This window comes from Bison bison, unplaced genomic scaffold, assembly GCF_000754665.1.
Source record: "Bison bison bison isolate TAMUID 2011002044 unplaced genomic scaffold, Bison_UMD1.0 scf7180017864290, whole genome shotgun sequence".
NCBI classification, from domain to species: domain Eukaryota; kingdom Metazoa; phylum Chordata; class Mammalia; order Artiodactyla; family Bovidae; genus Bison; species Bison bison.
Genome location: NW_011494862.1, coordinates 2,144,706 through 2,164,665, shown reverse-complemented (window position 1 = coordinate 2,164,665; position 19,960 = coordinate 2,144,706). Strand labels below are relative to the sequence as shown.

Here is a 19,960-nt window from a genome sequence, read left to right as displayed (position 1 = left end):
CTTATATGCAGAGTACATCATGAGAAATGCTGGACTGGAAGAAACACAAGCTGGAATCAAGACTGCTGGGAGAAATATCAATAACCTCAGATATGCAGATGACACCACCCTTATGGCAGAAAGTGAAGAGGAACTCAAAAGCCTCTTGATGAGTGTGAAAGTGGAGAGTGAAAAAGTTGGCTTAAAGCTCAACACTCAGAAAATGAAGATCATGGCATCCGGTCCCACCACTTCATGGGAAATAGATGGGGAAACAGTGGAAACAGTGTCAGACTTTATTTTTCTGGGCTCCAAAATCACTACAGATGGTGACTGCAGCCATGAAATTAAAAGACACTTACTCCTTGGAAGGAAAATTATGACCAACCTAGACAGCATATTCAAAAGCAGAGACATTACTTTGCCAACAAAGGTTCGTCTAGTCAAGGCTATGGTTTTTCCAGTGATCATGTATGGATGTGAGAGTTGGACTGTGAAGAAGGCTGAGCGCCGAAGAATTGATGCTTTTGAACTGTGGTGTCGGAGAAGACTCTTGAGAGTCCCTGGACTGCAAGGAGATCCAACCAGTCCATTCTGAAGGAGATCAGCCCTAGGATTTCTTTGGAAGGAATGATGCTAAAGCTGAAACTCCAATACTTTGGCCACCTCATGCGAAGAGTTGACTCATTGGAAAAGACTCTGATGCTGGGAGGGATTGGGGGCAGGAGGAGAAGGGGACGCCAGAGGATGAGATGGCTGGATGGCATCACTGAGTCGATGGACGTGAGTCTCAGTGGACTCCGGGAGTTGGTGATGGACAGGGAGGCCTGGCGTGCTGCGATTCATGGGGTCGCAAAGAGTCGGACACGACTGAGCAACTTATCTGATCTGATCTGAAAGCAAAAGTTGTTATTCCCCTCTGGAAAAAAAAAAGAGAGGATTAAATTGGCTGACAGTACACTATCCTACGACCCATCAGCTACCTGTTCCATAGACTTTCTCATTAGCTTATACTGCCAAAGTCTATGTTCTATCACATATTAAAGGGCTTTCCTCAAATTAATTGAAACATCACAATAAAATGTTCCCATTCATACAAGTGTTAAGAAATGGGAGGAGCAGAGTGAAAAAAGCTTATGAATCAAGTACAGGGGTTCTCCACAGTTTTGGCTACAGTTTTGTTACAGATTTGAGAATCTTATGAATAACTATTAAGATTTGAGTATCATGTATCAGACATTTGCCGAATGCTTTATACATATCATCTGTGTAATGACACTGAAGTTTAATCATGTTAAATACCCGGTCCGAAGTCACACACTGATTAAACAGTGCAGCTGAGTTTTTAAAGAGGCTGTCTGACTCACTGCTTTACAGAGCCCTTACATACATATGCATATACGTACTCCTTTCCTCAAAACACGACCCTAGGTTAAGTGTTCATCATTCTTAGGGAGAGTGAAATAAGATGTGCTGGATTGATAGACTATAAAAATAAGGAAACCGGATACAGTACAAAATGAATAAAAATACAGGCATGTGGACTATACTTGCATATTGTGCTTTTAAAAATTAAGTTGTCTAAGTATTATAACAAAAAGGGGACAATCATGTCTGTATAAGCTGAAGGGAGACTAGTTGGAGGTGAAAGCAGCACAGACTTTTTCAAAGACAAACATGGTATCTGAAATCAAATTTGACCTTTAAGTAACAGGGTACAGTTATCAAGCACCACCAGCAGTATTGTAAGGATGGAGTGGTATCTGTCTCCTAGCTGCAGAGAAAGTGGCTCCCTCTCCCTCACATCAGGGGATTAGTCATTTACTGCCCATGGTAGCCGGAGAAGGCAAAGGCACCCCACCCCAGTACTCTTGCATGGAAAATCCCATGGGTGGAGGAGCCTGGTAGGCTGCAGTCCGTGGGGTCGCTAAGAGTCGGACAAGACTGAGCGACTTCACTTTCACTTTTCACTTTAATGCACTGAAGAAGGAAATGGCAACACACTCCAGTGTTCTTGCCTGGAGAATCCCAGGGACAGTGGAGCCTGATGGGCTGCCGTCTACGGGGTCGCACAGAGTCGGACACGACTGAAGTGATTTAGCAGCAGCAGCAGCAGAACTTGGTAGCAGATGATGGCCGTTCAAGGGTCATTTGGTGGATAGACATAGTTCTCTTTTTATACCTGTTGTGACTTACCAGGAAATGAAGTTGGGAAGAAGGAAAGGGACTGATTTTTAGGCAAGAAGGCCTAAGAGACAAGAGTCACAGTTCCTAACGTAACCAACCTCTTAGGCTGGGCTTTGACTATAAAACAAACTAGGAAGAGATGAAGACAGTGAACTCTTCTTTATAGTACCCACGTTGGAGCTTTTTTCTTACCTGTATAATTCATGTGTTGTGAATATTTATTAAAAAAAAACCAAAAAACTCTCACATTTTAATCTTTATTCTCTAGCTCTGGAGATTCACCAAGTAAAATGTGCTTAACACTTTAAAGTATTAATTGTTTTAATGTGATTTTTCAAAAATACAAATAAAGATACAGCTGATCCTGATCTCCTTTCTCCGAAACAGATTGCTACTGTTCAAAGTGAGATGGTGGGTTTTAAGTGCACATTTGAAAAACAGCGTTAAACCTGCATATCGCCATTCCTACAAACCAAAGTTTACTATGGGAATGATTCTGACACCTCTTCTAATATTATCAATAAATTCTAACCTGTACAACTAATTCTCTTAAAACATTTAAATGATAAACTTAACTAAAATGTCTTTTATATTGGTAAGATTCACACATACAAATATTAACAATACATATCAAAGCTAGTTTTCACTTAAATTTTAGAATTCACATTAAACGAACTTAAAGCTACAGGCTATGCAGTCACTGTTAACTCCTGAGTGAATCAACTGTCAAAATTTTGCCACATTACATCAAAGGTCCTTTTCATGCAACCGAAGTACCAGGTATAAACTACCCTACCAATTCCTGACATAACTATAATGTTTTACTTCTATAAGAGCAAATCAGTCATCAATAACAAAATCTTGCCCATTTTGTTTTAAATAAAAACAAAGCTAGTTTGGTTTGGACCTAAAGAGTTTACAACTACAGGAAATCCAATATACTTGCCCTCTAGCTTAGCTGTAAGCTACAGATGAAAGCACTGGTGATTATATGCTACTTACACCTAAGCCTTAATTACTCCAGGAAAGATTAGAAGTAGTCTGAGAGTCTGGTTGAAAAGAATGATAAATGATAAAGATTGGTTCCCTTGTCTTTCTTTCCCTTTGTATATATTCTACAAATAATTCTAATTATTTTTTCCAAAAAAGGGAGCATTTGAAAGCAAATTTGGGGGTTGTAACAGACCGAGGAAGGAGGTTGAATAAAGGGAAAAAGAGGAAAAGACCACAACATGAAAAAAAATTTTAGCAAAGTCCCTTAGTAATTTTGTACTAGTTAAATGTAGCAGCCCATTTTCTGAAGTAAAATAATAATGATTCCACCTCATAACCTATTTTGACCATACTTGATTACCTCTTCTTGAGTACTTACTTACTCAAATTACTTGAATATAGAATGTGAAAAAATGGAAAATATAAGATTTTCTTCCTTTACCTTTTATCCCATGGATGGGTTATTTAGAAACAAGAAAATAATCCAAAGTGGTAAATTTCTTTGAAACAGAGGCAAATATTTGGAAATAATCGCCTTTCCACTTCATGAATACATGAAGCAACCATGACTGACATTTAAATCAACTGTTTCCTTTGATGTTTGCCTAGGTTCTGAATCATCCAAGCAAATTATACTAGTCTTTTGAATGCTTTCTAGCCTCTCCTAAAGAATAGTTCTGAGTCCAGATTCCTCATGTGCTTTTTAACTCATCCTTGAAAAGCTTTTTAACAGCTCTACACCATTACCACTATGATCAGTTCTGTTGTCTGGCTTAAAATAACAAAATATTGAATTGCTTAGGTTTATGGATTAAGCCAGCTTTAATTACTACATGATCCAAAATGGAACTCACAGAATTTGACTTAGTCAGACTTTTTTTTCAGCTCTTTAAAGTTCCGAACTAAAATTCTGAAGCATAGATTAATCTTTATTACTATAAGGGTATAAGAATTCATTTTCTGTGATATTATATACTCCAAATGCTTAAAGACTGGCTTATGTCTTACTTCTTTTTTTTGTTCTGAAGTACAGCAAACTGTACACATAACACCTTTTAACGATAACATACCAAACTGATTTATCCATTCATTCAAAAATGTTCAGTGACCACTCTTGCTATGTGCTATGAAATATATTGGTAAACAGACTATCCCTCCTCTCATGGAACTAAGGAGAATATAGACAAAAACTTAACAAACATACAACTACAAATTGTGTTACACAGAAAGCAAGCAATGGATGTGGTTCAGCAGCTAAAAATAGCTGACTGGGGCCAGGAAAAGCCATTTTGAGGAGGGACCGTTAAGCCCAGACTTGACAGAAAAAGGAGTCAGTCTCAGAATGCACATACCAGAGAGTGTGAATGAGGTAAAAAGCCTTGAAATAGGAAAAAGCCAGCACATCTAAGAACAAAAGCGGCTAACATAGCTATGGACACCGTGACAGGGGCAGTGTAATACATGAACAAAGGACCATACGTAGGTGGCCCTGCTGGCCAGGGCAAGGAGTCTGAATTTTCTTCTGGTGTAACAGGAAGCCAACGAAGAGTTTTAAATAGGAGGCTGACATGAACTGATTTATATTTTGAAAAGTTCATCATGGTTACTGTGGTAATACATTGGAGAAAAGTGGTAAAAGAGGACATGAAGAAACCAGTTAGGAAGCTACTGTACATTCTAAGCTAAAAATGATGGCAACCTAGGCTTGAGGGTAGCAGTAGAGATGGAACAAGAGTCAGATATTTCTGGATAGAAATGATACGCTTATTTAGGAACAGATATTGAGAATGAAGGAAGATGACTCCCTGGCTTCTGACTTACTCAACAAGGTATAGAGTGTTGCCATTTTTTACTGAGATGGAAAAAACAGGGAAGAACAGGCAAATGAAGAGAGTATCAATCAACAGTTCTATTTTAGACCTTTAAAATTCAAAGATGTCTACTGAGATATCCTAAAAGAAATGTCAAGCAGGTGGGTAGTGGAGACAGCAAACAGGATAATGCTAGAAAAATAACTAAGAAATACTAAGCATACAGACACAACAAGATTAGATCAATCACTAGTAATGAGCATTTTTAAACATGGTGTGCATACTTAATGATGATGCAGATTTGAGTCCACCACCCCACCCCAATTTTGATTTAGTATGCCTGGGGGAAAGACACAGGAGTGCATATTTCTTAGGAAGTTCATGGGTGATTCTGATGGGGCTGACTCTCACACTACACTGAGTACTGACGGATGAAAACAAAGCCCAGAATTGAGAACTGGGAAATTCCAAAATTAAACCTTGAGGAAAGGAAGACAAGTCTGCAAAAGCCACTCAACAGGAACAAGAAGATAGGGAAAGCGACAGTGCAGGAAGGGAATGGTAAACTGTACTGAGTATCTCTTGAGAGTAGAGAAAAAAGTGGCCAATGGTTATAACAATGAAATCACTGGTTATCTTTACAGGAAAGGCAGAGACAATTAAGGGAACATTACAGAGTAGGCAAGACATGAGGAACAGGATGACAACTCTTAAGAAAAAGAGTGGCATGCTTCTGAAGGGGAGTAAATAAAAGGTGCAGTAACTGGGGGAGGACAGAAGATATGTACGATGAAATTCAGTACCCATTTTTTAAATATTTTTGATCCAGTACCTGTGATGTCTTATCAAAGTTAACTACTGAATTCTAATTCATATAATAAAGTTTCTTTTAAAAAATGCCTTTCATTCCAAACATTAAATATCCCACCTATGGCCGCACAGAATTTCTCAGTATTGATTTTATATATATATATAAAAAATACCGCTTTCCCCAAAATAACATAGAAAACTAAAATTTAAAGTGTTTCCTCTCTCCATAAAAAAGTTATAACCACTTCATCCTCTAGCTCTTATTGTTATTTACCCTTGCAAGATCCTCTATTTCAGAACTGAAGTTTGTTTCTCCTTCCATCATTTCTTCCTCTTCTAATGTGCGTTCATCATCAAAATCATGAACCAGCATGTCAGCTGATGGATCAAATTCATGGTCATCTGATGTTGCTGAACCTCCTGGTAAAGAATATTTTGAACAGTTTGGTAAACCAAATTATGTGTACCTTATTAATATTAATGTATATGTTATTTGAAACTGGATATAAGTAAAAGTACAAGGGAAAAGCTATGCACAGCAAATTTTATTTCTTGTTTTCTAAAATTCCTGCCTTTACTTATCACCCCCCACAAAACATCTTTAAGGATTTTTTTTAACCCTGTTTTACTGCTATATATTTACAGTTGCAACTATAAAATGAGGGCAGGGTGTCTGAAGAGTACTGTAATCTTCCAAAGCTTCAGTTGTAAATAGTGGCTATATCAAATAAAAATGATCTTTTGTGTGAAAAAAAAATCACAATTCTTAATTACTTGACTAATATTTAATAGACCCAATAAGTATGAATATAGAGTATGAAATATACCATCATCTGAATATATAGGCTAGGGAAAAGTACAGCTGAACTCAAATATTATTCTACTAGCACATCCATAAAAATATACTTTAATATGAAAATAGCTGTCCTTAACTTAGTTGAAGTAACCCAAAGAGTATAAACAGCAAAGTTTATTAAAATTGCATACAAAAGTCTTATGAAAGGTATTAAAAATAATCCAGTAGGTAACTGTTGTATAACTAAATCTATTTTTAGCCTTGTGGCTGGGGAATATTGCTGAACTCAATAGGGTCAAAACTTGAAACAGTAGATTGCAAATGCTGGGCATATATTGAATATAATCTATAAACTATCCCGACTATGACAAACCTGGACAAAAGACTGTTTGCAAAAGACTGTTAACTAATAAATGAGTTATTTAAAAAAAACAAAAAAATCAATTAGCAATTTACTTTTATCAGTTTAAAGTGTTAAATGTTATATCAATAGACATACCTACTCTCCTACTTCACTGTTGAAGAAAACCAATAAGTAAAACAAAGAAATACAGATGCTGATTTCTTGGAAAATCAGACAATTAAGAATAAGGGGGCACCCAAGACTCCAGGGTTGTTGTTACCTACCAATATTTTTAGCATTAAGAACCATTTTTTGAGTGTTCACTATGCGTCAAATACTATGCTCAAACCCTTCACATACATTATCTCACTTAATATTCCAACAATCCTAAGAAGTAAAAATAAAAACTTGAAGTTCAAAGAGTTAAGTAGCATATTTAAACTCACAGAACCAGTAGGTGCCAAGAATGGAACTTTAATTCTGGATCTGCTGATTCCAATGCCTGTGCTTTTACTGCTCTTTAAGGCTCCTGTTTAGTCAAGAGTTTCAGAAGCAGTAGATATTCTGCCTCAAAGAATACTTGACGAGAACCTATGGGTTACTAAGATGAGTAAACGGCAAGCTAGGTCAGAGGGCAGAGCACTCAGAAGTCACTGTGCTCTTGGAGGGACAGAACAAAATATTGCTATTAAATACAAAATAACGAAATATATAACTGTTAAATCAGCTAGTCTATCTTGTACAGTACAAATTAGTTACCAAAGTCTTAGACCAACTTATAAAGTTAAAACAACATTTAGAAAAGTATTATCTTAATTTCTTCTAGAAATGAAGAATAACGTGGTACACTTTTAGAAAGGAATCTTACAACTGGGTGAAAGACTAGACACAGGGTTCCCTAAGAGCAGTTTGAGAATTACTAATTTAGTTATAGCTTTTTTGTCCCAATCATTATCCCTTCTTTCTCAGTTTTCAATAGAAAACAGTCCCAAAACTTTTCATTTCACACAGCAATCTTCTAGGATGCTTAGTCAGTAATTAAGTATTCCTACAGATGTTGCTCGGAGAAGGCAATGGCACCCCACTCCAGTACTCTTGCCTGGAAAATCCCATGGACGGACGAGCCTGGTAGGCTGCAGTCCATGGGGTTGCTGAGGGTCGGACACGACTGAGCGACTTCACTTTCACTTCTCACTTTCACGCATTGAAGAAGGAAATGGCAACCCACTCCAGTGTTCTTGCCTGGAGAATCCCAGGGACGGGGGAGCCTGGTGGGCTGCCATCTATGGGGTCGCACAGAGTCGGACACGACTGAAGCGACTTAGCAGGAGCAGCAGCACAGATGTTGCTATACTTTTCTCCACTGCTGGCAGAAAGATCCTAAAAAATCTCATGCTACCATTTTGCATATTATTATCCTAATCATAATATAATTCCTACTGAATGCAAATATTGTTAAAAATAATTATGCCTAATTTCTAACTACTTACAATCTTTTACCAACTTAAAAATCAAGCTCACATGAGAAAACAGTACCAAATCACAAGTATTATACACACACACACACACACACACTTGAAGTCCCCCATTTTTGTTCATTATTTGCAAAGCCAATTATACTTAAAGCCTTGTTATTTTAACCCTCCCATTATATGAAATTACAAAGTGTGAGTGAAGTGAACATTTTCTTTCAACACTCTTAATTCCTTTCCCCACACATACACTGCACCATTCTCTATAAACTTTCAATTTCAGGTTTTTTTCTTGCCTTAATCTTGACTTCTTTGTTTCAGTTGACTTCTTTTTACCTTGTTCTTCAAGACCAACTAACCATCCTATTCCTTTCTGTTAATTACTAAGGCCCATTGTTAGGTTATCTCCTAGGGAGAAGAATCCCAAAAGTAAATTATTAGGGCTAAGGAGTCTGGTGCTTTGTGTAAATATTTTGCTTCAGAATTAATGCAAATATCCCTGCTTTATCACAGAATTCCATCCTACTGCAAAATTACTAAAAAAGTACCTTACCTCTTTGCAATGACTAAGAAAATAAATTCAGTTTGTAATATATCGTGTGGACTTGTTTAATCATTCTATTACCTTCCTACCCTAAAACCCCACCTCTAATGGCTACTGGATGTAATTAGTTTACACTAGTGGAATCAACAGACAAACTACTTAGCCTGGGTCACATGGCTATTATTAGCATCAATTCCCTCATAGCTCAGTTGGTAAACAATCTGCCTGTAGTACAGGAGACCTCGGTTCTATTCCTGGGTTGGGAAGATCCCCTGGAGAAGGGAAAGGCTACCCACTCCAGTATTCTGGCCTGGAGAATCCCATGGACTGCATAGTCCATGGGGTCGGAAAGAGTCGGACACGACTGAGTGATTTTCACTTCAATTCCAAAGTGAAGATGTTACAAAGGACACAGTATTTCACCAATGGACCAAATTTTTTTAAATTAAGTTTCTATTTCAAATTTCTCCACCAATTTTTTAAATTGCCTACAATTAGCACTACTTGTAAGAACAGTAAACATTTCTGTAGACAGAAGACTGATGCGACAAATGCTGCCTACCTCAAAAGATGTTCCTTACTCTGAAAACAAAAAACTTCATTCTATTTGTATTAATACAAGCGTTCAGCAAGTAATAAAAGCTATCAAAGACATTTGTTTTCTTCCAGCTCCACTATTCTTCCAGTTCACCCTAAGCTGTTTTAAATGCAATGGAAACTGAGAAAGCCACTTATTCATATCACTTTTAGAGTAATTATTTTTATGTACCTATGTATTACCTAACAAAAGTCTTGAAAGTTCACAGAAAAATGTTTAAAATTTGATCTATTTGCAAACTCACAACACTACAAAAACTAGAACTTATCTTTTCAATGAAAATGATTTCTGTATTTGAAAGAAAAAAAATATAAAGGCACAATAATATCACGTCCTGAAAAGGATATGGTAATTTGATTTATCTGAGGTCAGATTATTTCCAACGTCTTCCAACCTACTTCCATCTAGAACATATTTATAAACAAGAAAAAAAAAAATCCTTGAGTTTCAGAAATCTCACAAAGCCTAATAATGTACTTCACTTCCAAGAATATCAGAAAGATATTTTCAGCTAAAATAAATATGATAAAATCAACTGTCAATTTGTAGTACAGGGAATTGGTGATGGGCAGGGAAGCCTGGCATGCTGCAGTCCATAGAGTTGCAAAGAGTCAGATGTGACTGACTGACTGAACTGAACTGAATCATTTACAAGGGATCTAGAGTTATTTTAATTCAACTCCTACTTGACACAGAGAACAATGATTTGTCTTCAAGAAAAGGACCCCGAACAACTAAAAAAGCCTTATATTATTTTCAGTATTTTCCAAAACTTCCTAAAATTTAAAACACAAAAAAGTGACTGCTTCAATGATCTGAAAAGGTCAGTAATACAGGTCAGTAATACAGCATTATTAAATATGCAATGTGAGATGTTTTCAAATTAAACAATACCATGCCTCAGGAGAGTTCCCTTTCTCACTCTTCCTAAGCTACTTTAGGCTCTTCCTTCACCTGCCTACCCCACTGCAGAAGTCAGTCTCCTCTCTCAGTAAAATCCCTGGACATTGAGGCAGTAAGATCAACACATACCAAACTCTTTCCTGACTGCTGTTTAGCTTCTATCAATTGCTGACACACAGGAACGCTGGACCCAGTGGTATCAGAACCTTCAACTGAGCATAAGAAACCTAAATCCAGATTTTAAATACAATATTCTAATTTTTTAAGCTCACTACACTAGCTGAACAAAAAACATTAATGGCCCAGATTTGGCCCAAAGATCATACATTTGCAACCTCAAAGTTAAAGAAAAAAATGAAATCTATATTGTGTTTGGAAGAGACTACAAGGTCAGATACATGGTCAGAGGAGAAAACTTGATTCTAATAAAATTTTAAAATAACTTTTTAATTTACAATACTCATTTGTTGAACCTTTTATTTTACCTTTCCCTCTCTCATTAAACGCATTAACAATATTTTTCACAAATAAAATACTTTGAATTTTCTATATAAGCAAATATCTCTAAGCAGTTAAAGACTCCTTTTTAAAAATACACTTCAAATCAAACAGCAAATACAAAATACACAAAATACATGTGGCAATTCATTTAAAAAAAAAGAGAGAGAAGAAACCCACAAAAAGTCATGAGGTTGAACTCACAGCAGCCTCACCTGTACTTTCATGGGCAGTCAAATATTTCATCCATTTCTTTTTCCCCAGAGAAAAGAAGCATTCAGAAGAAAAGTCAGTCAGATGATAGTCTAACTCCTCTAACCTTTATGTAACTAATAGGTCAAATGTTAGTTAAATAAAGATGATAAAAAATATAGAAAATACTTACCTGGACTTGAAGACTCAACAGATGGCTGAGGGGGAGAAAAAAGAAGAAAAATTAGCATCTCCGTGTAGTAAATCTTCATGAACATTACAGAATTATTCAACAACTGATATGACACCAAAAACTAGTTACATTTTAACGTCTGAACTAAGACAAACTAAAACTTCCTGCATAATCCCTCCTCTGACATTATGTTTATTTAAACATAGAGAAAAATCTAAAACATTCCTGAATCTAGAAACAAAGACAATAATGTGTAACTGATTCAGATTTCAAAGGCAAATATGTAGCTTATAATATATGTCATTCAAGAGATATGATTTTGGGCTTCCCAGCTGGCACTAGTGGTAAAGAACCTGCCTACTAATGCAGGAGACCTTAAGAAACACGGGTTCCATCCCTGGGTCGGGTAGATTCCCTGGAGGAGGGCATGGCAACCCACTCCAGAGAATACCATGGACAGAGGAGCCTGGAGGGCTACAGTCCACAGGGTTGAAAAGGGTCAGACACACTGAAGTGAGTTAGCACATGCACAAACATATGATTTCAGATCTCTGAATTCTCTAAAATATTCTCTCTCATTAATACAGGGAAAATTAAACCCAAGGTCTGCTATCAAGCTGTTCTCTGGCTTAAAATGAGTGTGAGAAGGGAGGCAGAAATAATTTAAGATGTTATTTAGAATAAAAACTATATTGTAAGAAAGCAGAAGGAAAAATTTAAATGTGACTTTAAGTACAAACATTACATTACCTTTACTAACACACAACATACTTTTAAATTACCACAAAGTTAGCAATCTTACAAGGTCAATCCAGGAAGGTTATCTAATAGAAGATCACAAAGACTTTCCTATTATAGTACTCCTACTGTACCATTCTACCTCTTATAAATTTAACCACAACCATCTGGAAAATTTAAAGATAAATTAGCAAATTATTTTAGGGTTACCACCACTAGACAGTTTGTGGCTGTGTTTTATTGTAATTCAGCTAATTCAACAGTTATAAACAACAAGTCATCTAGAAACATCAACTCCTATACAATAAATTCAAGAACACAAATTCAAATGATGCCTCAAATGACAAAATCTTTTTAACTAAAACCTTGCCTATTCATTCCAAGCTGTCTATTCAGGCTCATCAGAAGTCAGAGATGCTGCAAGTTCAGAAGTACCAGCAAAAAGATACGGATATTCTAGTATTTTCTTTCTACTAAGATATGGAGCAGAAAGGCAGGAACAAAACTGAAAAGACAAAAAGTGTCCAATTTTTCAAAAGCTAGGCCTCTAAGATAAATTCTTATGAGATATTAAAAATTCCATTTTGAAAACAGTCTACATCACACTATTGCAGTAAGTGTGACATTCTAGTTTCTACATGGTGACTTAACATTGTTCTAAGGCATACTTTTCCAAGGTTCCTATTTGTTCCTTTTAATTCTTATAAGAGAATGGCTCTTGTCTATAGCATTGACTCATTTTAACAAAAGACCATTATTCAGTATTACACATTTTCAAGAGTCACATCGCCATCTTGAACTGCCACAGAGAGTCAAAACAGTGCTACTTTTAAATTTGGTTCCTCTAATGGGAAGCTGTGGAGTAGGGTAACAGAGAATAATGTAACCATAGAAAAGAGTTTTTAGCTTGCTTAATATCTTTTGATGTTGAAGAGGAGAATGTTAGAGGATGAGATGGCTAGATGGTATCACCAATACAATGGACATGAACTTGGCCAAAGTCTGGGAGATGGTGAGGGACAGGGAGGACTGGTGTGCTTTTCGGGGTCACAAACAGTCGGACATGACTGGGAAACTGAACAACATCTTTTGAACAGTTCTAGCTCACTTCTAGCTCAAAATGGATTAAACCACCACACATATTACACAGCAAATCAACATTTAAAAATATTAATCCACTTTCACTTCAAACTTTATTTCCCAAGTTTAAGCACAACCTCTGTCCAAGGCTACAGCAAAGTTAATGATTATCTTCATCTGGTCTCAGGTTCACTATACACAGAGTAGCCTTACAATGGCCGTTATTCCTTTTTAGTAAAATTCTGAAATAGGTTTGAAAGGATTAAAACAAGAGAAACCAGCACATCTTTCAAACTAGCTTAAAAGAAATAGCTCTTTGAGCATTTGGTTCTTTTTGAACACTCCAATAATTATTCCATTTAACAGTCTTCTGATAAAAAAATAAGTTATTTTACTTAAGAATAAAAGGTACACTTTCACTGATGTTATCAGATATTGGCAATAATAGACTAAATTGCAACTGGGGTCTGTATAGTTTGTAAAACTCCTCAAACTGTGCTAAATGTGAATAAACACCATACTGAGTTTTGTTTTACTGGTAAACAGTTACCACTGTAATGCTCTGAAAAAGGTCTAAAATATGTCCTATTCATTAAGATGCCAAATGTTAAATGACTGATAGCAATTATACGTATAGCTGGCATAAAACAGAACACCCAGTGCTCAAAGATAGCACTAATCATGGTATGTAAGGCATACTAGGACGTTTTAAGAAACATGATTTGATGGATGGTATACCTGGATTAGCACTGGGGGAGGGGAAGCAGGAATGGTTTGCCTATATATCTACAGGCTAGAGACTGGTGAGGGAGAGAGAGTGGGAGAGATGGGGAGGGAGGGAGGAAGGGGTGTGTGTGTGTGTGTGTGCGCCTGCACACACATGCATGCACACATGCTCAGTTACTAAGTCGTGTCTGAGTCTTTTGCAACCCCCTGGACTATAGCCGCCAGGTTTCTCTATCCAAGGGATTTCCCAGCCAAGAATACTGGAGTGGGTTGCCATTTCCTCCTCCAGAGGATTTTCCCAACCCAGGGATCAAACTCGCATCTCCTTTCCTTGGCAGGCAGGTTCTTTACCACTGAGCCACCAGGGAAGTCAATTATATCCAATTAAATCAAATATCAGCTTCTGGAAAACAGGCATTTGAAAACAGTTTATACTGTAAGCATTACTTTTGCCCACCAACAAACAAACTGATCATCTTTCATTATGAGTGTAGTATATAAATACATATAAACGTGAGTTTAGTATAATACCGGAAATTTTAGTATGAAATGAAGGCATTTTTAATTTAGATATTTAAAAGAATAGCAGGACCATTTTATGTTCATATAGTACTACATATTTCCAAATGCATAAATTTACTTGATCATGAACATGGCAATAAAACCTACCCCATCTACCTCATTTTATAGATTAGCAAACCCAGGGAGAAAAACTGACTTGATAATGGTTCCACAACAGGTGGTGAAGGTAAAGCCTAGGACCTAATTCCTTCTATATTTCGGAAGGAAACAACTATTAAATATGTAAAACAAAACAACAACAACAAAAACTCTCTCCTCCTTCCCCTCTATTTTTTTAAAAAATGGTTTTCATCTAGTCAAAGCATGTTTAAAACGTGACTGCAAGTTGTCATCTGTCATGTCAGACTATTATCTATGTCTCATTAGGAACTGGTATCTAACAATACCCTCCAGAAAACCTGCAACATCTACCATTAATGATTACAGTAAATTAGAAAGGACGGGGAAAAACTACAACTAAAGCTAAACAGGTACTCATTTGTAACAATACTTATTTTCAGAAAAATCTAAAATTATAAAATGCAATCAGTAAAGAAGATTTATTACACTGGGGATTAAAATGTACTTAAAACACGCTCATATATTACTGATAGAAATAGGAGTTAAAGCGTTCTGCAGATCATCTCGCTAACATGAACTTACCCTATTGATATAACTAAAAAAGCACATAAAGATACGTGTATCTCAGTTATTACTACAGAGTTGTCTATAGAAAAAGGGGAAAAAATTTAAGTCCATTATTTAACTAGTTAGAAATGAAACATAGTTTTTCCAAGCAAAGGAAATTACTAATTCACTAAAAAGAATGAGACAGTTCTGCTTCTGAGGGAAAAAATGCTAAATACATGTGCATGTGTATGTGTCTATAAACAGATAGCTATATTAGGAGTAAAAGAAAAGTGTAGAGGAAGGGGAAAATTGGGCTGGTACATAAAAAATTTTTCCCCTAAAGGATACACAAAAATCTGTTAACAAGTTACCTCTAGAACATGGGATGGGGAAAGAAGGTTTTTCATTTTATGCCTTTCAGTACTGCTGGAATTTTTTAACCGCTTGCAAGCATTATTCTTTGTTTTTTAAACAGAAAGTCCGTGGAGATTATACAGTGGAACTATGAGCCATTTTCATTTTCTTCTCTTTTAGATTTTCAAGAAAACTTAGTATTTGCCATAATTTTTTAAAAACAAGTTTATATAATTTTGAAAAATAACCTAGTTTTCTTTTAGGTACACACATAATTGTTTTATCTGAGATGGAAAACAGCAGAGAGGGTATGAATCGGCTAAATCAAAGAATCAGAAGGAACTGTTAACTTTTATGGCAACTTTTATATCTATACTCATATACTTGATTTAGTTGATCAAGCTGCTAATAGTTGTAACAACTATTCAGTGCCTCAAATTTGTTTAAATGTTTCTCTTCTGTATATTTTTAGACCATGATAAGAAATATCCCATATACCAAAGAAACAAAAGATAAACTAGAATATCACTATTACTAAAACATAAATAAGGTAGTAAAAACACGAAGTAATTAGATTCTTTTATCCTAGACAATCAAAAACACATTTTCAGTGAGTATAACTGTCTTATTTTTTCTCACAAACCAATTCCACCACTATTTAAGTATTAATATCATTTACTTAGTAATGCAGATACTAGATTCTCACAATGATAGGGATGAAGACAGGAGTTTAGGGGCCCTATTACAGGGTGGAGAGAGGGCAGGGAGACTGTGCCAAGGGCCCACCATCCCTCTTCCTTCACACAAAATTAAATCACTTAACTGTTGGTTAAGAAAGTTTTGGAGTTAAAATTAGAAAATTTACAACAACAGTAATAATTTATAGAGGATGAACTGCTATTACTAAGCACTAGCAATTCAGAAGTCTTCTATGTTCCAGTCTTGACTGTACTACACAAACAGCACAACCCAGGACAAACTACATAAACTCTCAGTTTCATTTTCCTTTAGAATGAAAAGACTTAGATCTCTTCAGGTTTAGTTCAATTTCCTTTGAGATCTAAGTTCCTTACTTTTTTATGAGCTGCTCAAAAAACGTAACACTACTAAGGAGTACTTAGCTTCATGTATGGGACATGTTTAAGACTATTCTAAATGTATTATTTTTAAAATCTAGGGCTACTGGGGGAAAAAATCTAATTTGCAAAAAGCTTTTGGAGGTTGCTACTTTATGAATTTCATACAACATAAACATAACATCCTAAGCCACAGCCTAAGTCAAACAGAGTGGTCCCCAGTAACAACTGGTATGTGAACTTAATCACTCCAATGAATTTTGAAACCGTTTGGAAATCTTTAGAAATATACAGTGACTCCATCTGAAATTCATGCAAGAAATTTCTGTATAGCTGGTTACTTTTCATAATGACATGCTGAAGTTTCAATGGCAATGCTGCATTTTTTAATTATTTGGGAAAATTATTAGTCTCCAGAATTCTCTAAAAGAAATTCACTTTTATTATTTCCCAACTAATCTTTCCTACCTTATCAAGCACTTTGACTATTATTTCTTCTGAATTAAGCTTTTTAAACTTTCATCATGGGTGTTAAGCACTCTGGATAAATCCTTAATAGCTCTGTAAGTATAAACACTAAAAAAAAATTTTTTTTTCATTACTGGCATAGTTATTTTAGGTCTGAATTCATTGCAGTGAAACAAGTTTTGTTTAGAGTAGAAATTAACACTATCAAGAATAGCATTCAAGATGATCCTATTTCCTTAAGAAACAAAATCCAAATAACCCTTGAAAAATGTTACACAAGGAGTCTGTTTTTAACAGAAAGGGATAGATGTGACAGTGACTGAATACTATGTATTATTTTTGGCAATACTAAAGTACTTAAAACTAACACAAAATAGCAAATCCATTAAATTTTCTTCTTTTTATGAGACAACAATATGGCCTAGGTGAAAAGACAGGTCTTAAACTATGCTATGATCTTTTTTCCCTTGAAAGAGAAGTAGCTTATGTGTTTACAAACTCTGAAATAAAAGACAAATTGTTCATTCCCAAAAGTCTGTATACCACATTCCTTATAAAACCCAAAGGACTGACTATTTTTTCCTCTTATTCTTTCTTTCTCACTGCCTTTGTACAACTGCCACTACTCTGTAATTTCCTTTAAGTGTGACTAGGAGAGCCTCCTTTTCGAAGGTTGATTAATAATTTTAGGGGATAATAAGCAGGGAGAAATATTACCAGAAAGTATTAAGAAATGGAGCATATGTCATTACTTCCATATACGTTATGTATGTTTTAAATGTTACTACAATTTTAATAAGCACAACATACTTATTATGGAATAAGATAATCAGATCATGTATGAAAATTAAGTATTCTGTACACATCTAAAGCAAACAGTATTTAAGAATCAAATATTTTTTTGGAAAAACAAGATCAGGGTCACTCTATGCGGGAAACAACAAAAAAGCCCAGAAGCATAATACCTACATTTTTCTCTAGAGACATGTTTCTTCAGTGACCTATTTTCCCTTTAGATTTATCAAATGAACACATGTTGTCACTTTGCACGTACTGTTATTTCACCAGTTAGCATCAGTCTTCAGGTCTACTTAACCCATACTGCAAAGAGCACGGCATTTGAATTATTTTATCACATGCTTTATATTGGCAGCATTAAAAAAAAAAATCTCTTCGGAGTTCAAATAAAAGTAGAAGCACTCTATAAATCAAGCATTTCTCCTTCGTCTAATTTTTAAAATGACTAGTCTCTAAAATCATTCTAATTACTAAAATATTGAGATAGGAAAACTACAAATTCATTTTACTTTTCACTACTCCACTGGTTCTAGATTTTCTGTAGGACAGAGATGAAGTTTCCTCCACTCTTCCGCAAAATTCTATTATAAATAAAACCATCTACAAGTAATTGAAGAACACGAAAGATTAATTTTTAAAAGATAACTAGGTCACTAAAATGCATTGGAAACAAATTTCAGGGTTTTTTAAATTTTCTTGAAATTGAACTATCCGTGTGTTCCTACAAAACATGAAAGTTCCATTCTCCAAGTGATAGGATTTTTAAGGAAACTAAAATGTCCACTTGAAATTATTAAGAAACAATCAGTGACTCAATCACTAATGAATACAATCATCTTTAATTCTAAAAGAAATAAAATGTTAAAACGATTTACATATTGTTTTCAGTGTGGTAGTAGTTAAAATTTCTAAGGTTTTAAAAAAAAAAAAAAAAGCACATTTTTCACTGTATTTTTATACACTAAGGTATTTTCCTTCAGTAATATCCTGCTTTAAAAATGTGACGACAAAACTTAAAATTCAAACCATCCTGAGCAGCACCACGAGGCAAGAAACCCCATCACCTATTACAGCACAGCGCTGCTTACCTAATGGGCATTCACTGAAGACTGTTTGACAAAATATATGTAAAGCCAGGTACCCAGAATCCCTTCCCCTTTTACACACGAAGGAAACAAGCCCTTAAGAACCTCATCAGGACTAAATATCTTTCAGTCCAGTGGAATAAATCCGGTCACATTAAGTGAAATACAAAGTACTATGTTTTCTCCAATTTATATTCCTTGGAATACAATTCTTTAATCACAAAGAGCAAAATAAACGGAAGTAAATCTTAAGATTTAAATTTATTTTTGTCAGAATATTAAAATTTTAAAAATACTGGCAGCAATCAACCCTGCTATTCCTTTTAAATAGCAAATACTCCAGAACATAAAGTCAGTTTCCATACACCAAGGGGAAGGAGCACCCTAAGAGCCACTCCAGAAAACTCTTAAGCTTTGGGTCCCTCCACTCAACAGGTACTTGAACAAGTCTCCAAATTAACATTCTTCTCCGAAACGTATTTTTCTGAATTCCAAAATTTTAAAAGGAAGTATTATGGTATTGATGAACGTGTACTCACCATTGGCTTCATTTAGCAAATAATGAAGACAAAAATAGGGGGTGGACGGTAAATATAATTACCTACTTCCTAAATCTGTTTTTAGGTACCCCTGAGACAATGAAAATGATAATTCTCAAAAGAAAAAAATGTCTTTGCCAACATTTAAAGTGGCTCTACTCAAGAAAGACACAGAAGTCCAAATATACCTCAACTCCAGCGAGTGAAGGATATCGAAATTCTTCTGATGGTAAGGCAGAAAAAATGTATTTTTAAAAAGTCAAATGTTTACAGGTTTACATCAGAGGCAAAAATTTTAATCTCCAGTAGTATATACTAAATTCAGATTAATCAACAGAGGTTGTCTGCCCCAACATGATGGTTTAAGGGCCCTTTGGATTTAAGGCCCCAAAATTTAAACAATCGCCAGTGAAGAAAGGGGGCTTTGGGAACTCGTTTACTAGAAAAAGAGCAAACTAGGGCGGGGGTTGGGGGGGGTAGGGGGAGGAGGGGAGTAGGGGGGAGGAGGGGAGTAGGGGGGAGGAGGGAAGGGGGGAGTAGGAGGGGAGGAGGGGAAGGGGGGGGAGAGGGGAGGAGGGGGGAGGGG

The 19,960-nt window shown here is 35.7% G+C and overlaps 1 protein-coding gene across 10 annotated transcripts in view; it reads right to left on the bottom strand.

The window, feature by feature from the left end:
• The window catches only part of MIER1 (mesoderm induction early response 1, transcriptional regulator), a 73,098-nt gene that overhangs the window by 46,499 nt on the left and 6,639 nt on the right, over positions 1-19,960 (bottom strand). For 4 of the 10 annotated variants that reach the window (XM_010850279.1, XM_010850280.1, XM_010850283.1 and 1 more), the window contains 3 exons: positions 11,320-11,344; positions 11,150-11,186; positions 6,055-6,200 (listed from right to left, as the gene is read on the bottom strand). In XM_010850279.1, the coding sequence (XP_010848581.1) occupies positions 6,055-6,200; positions 11,150-11,186; positions 11,320-11,344 (208 nt within the window). Of the gene's footprint in view, positions 1-6,054; positions 6,201-11,149; positions 11,187-11,319; positions 11,345-17,921; positions 19,793-19,960 lie in introns of those variants that run through there. The other 6 variants (XM_010850281.1, XM_010850284.1, XM_010850287.1 and 3 more) reach the window with 3 other exon arrangements.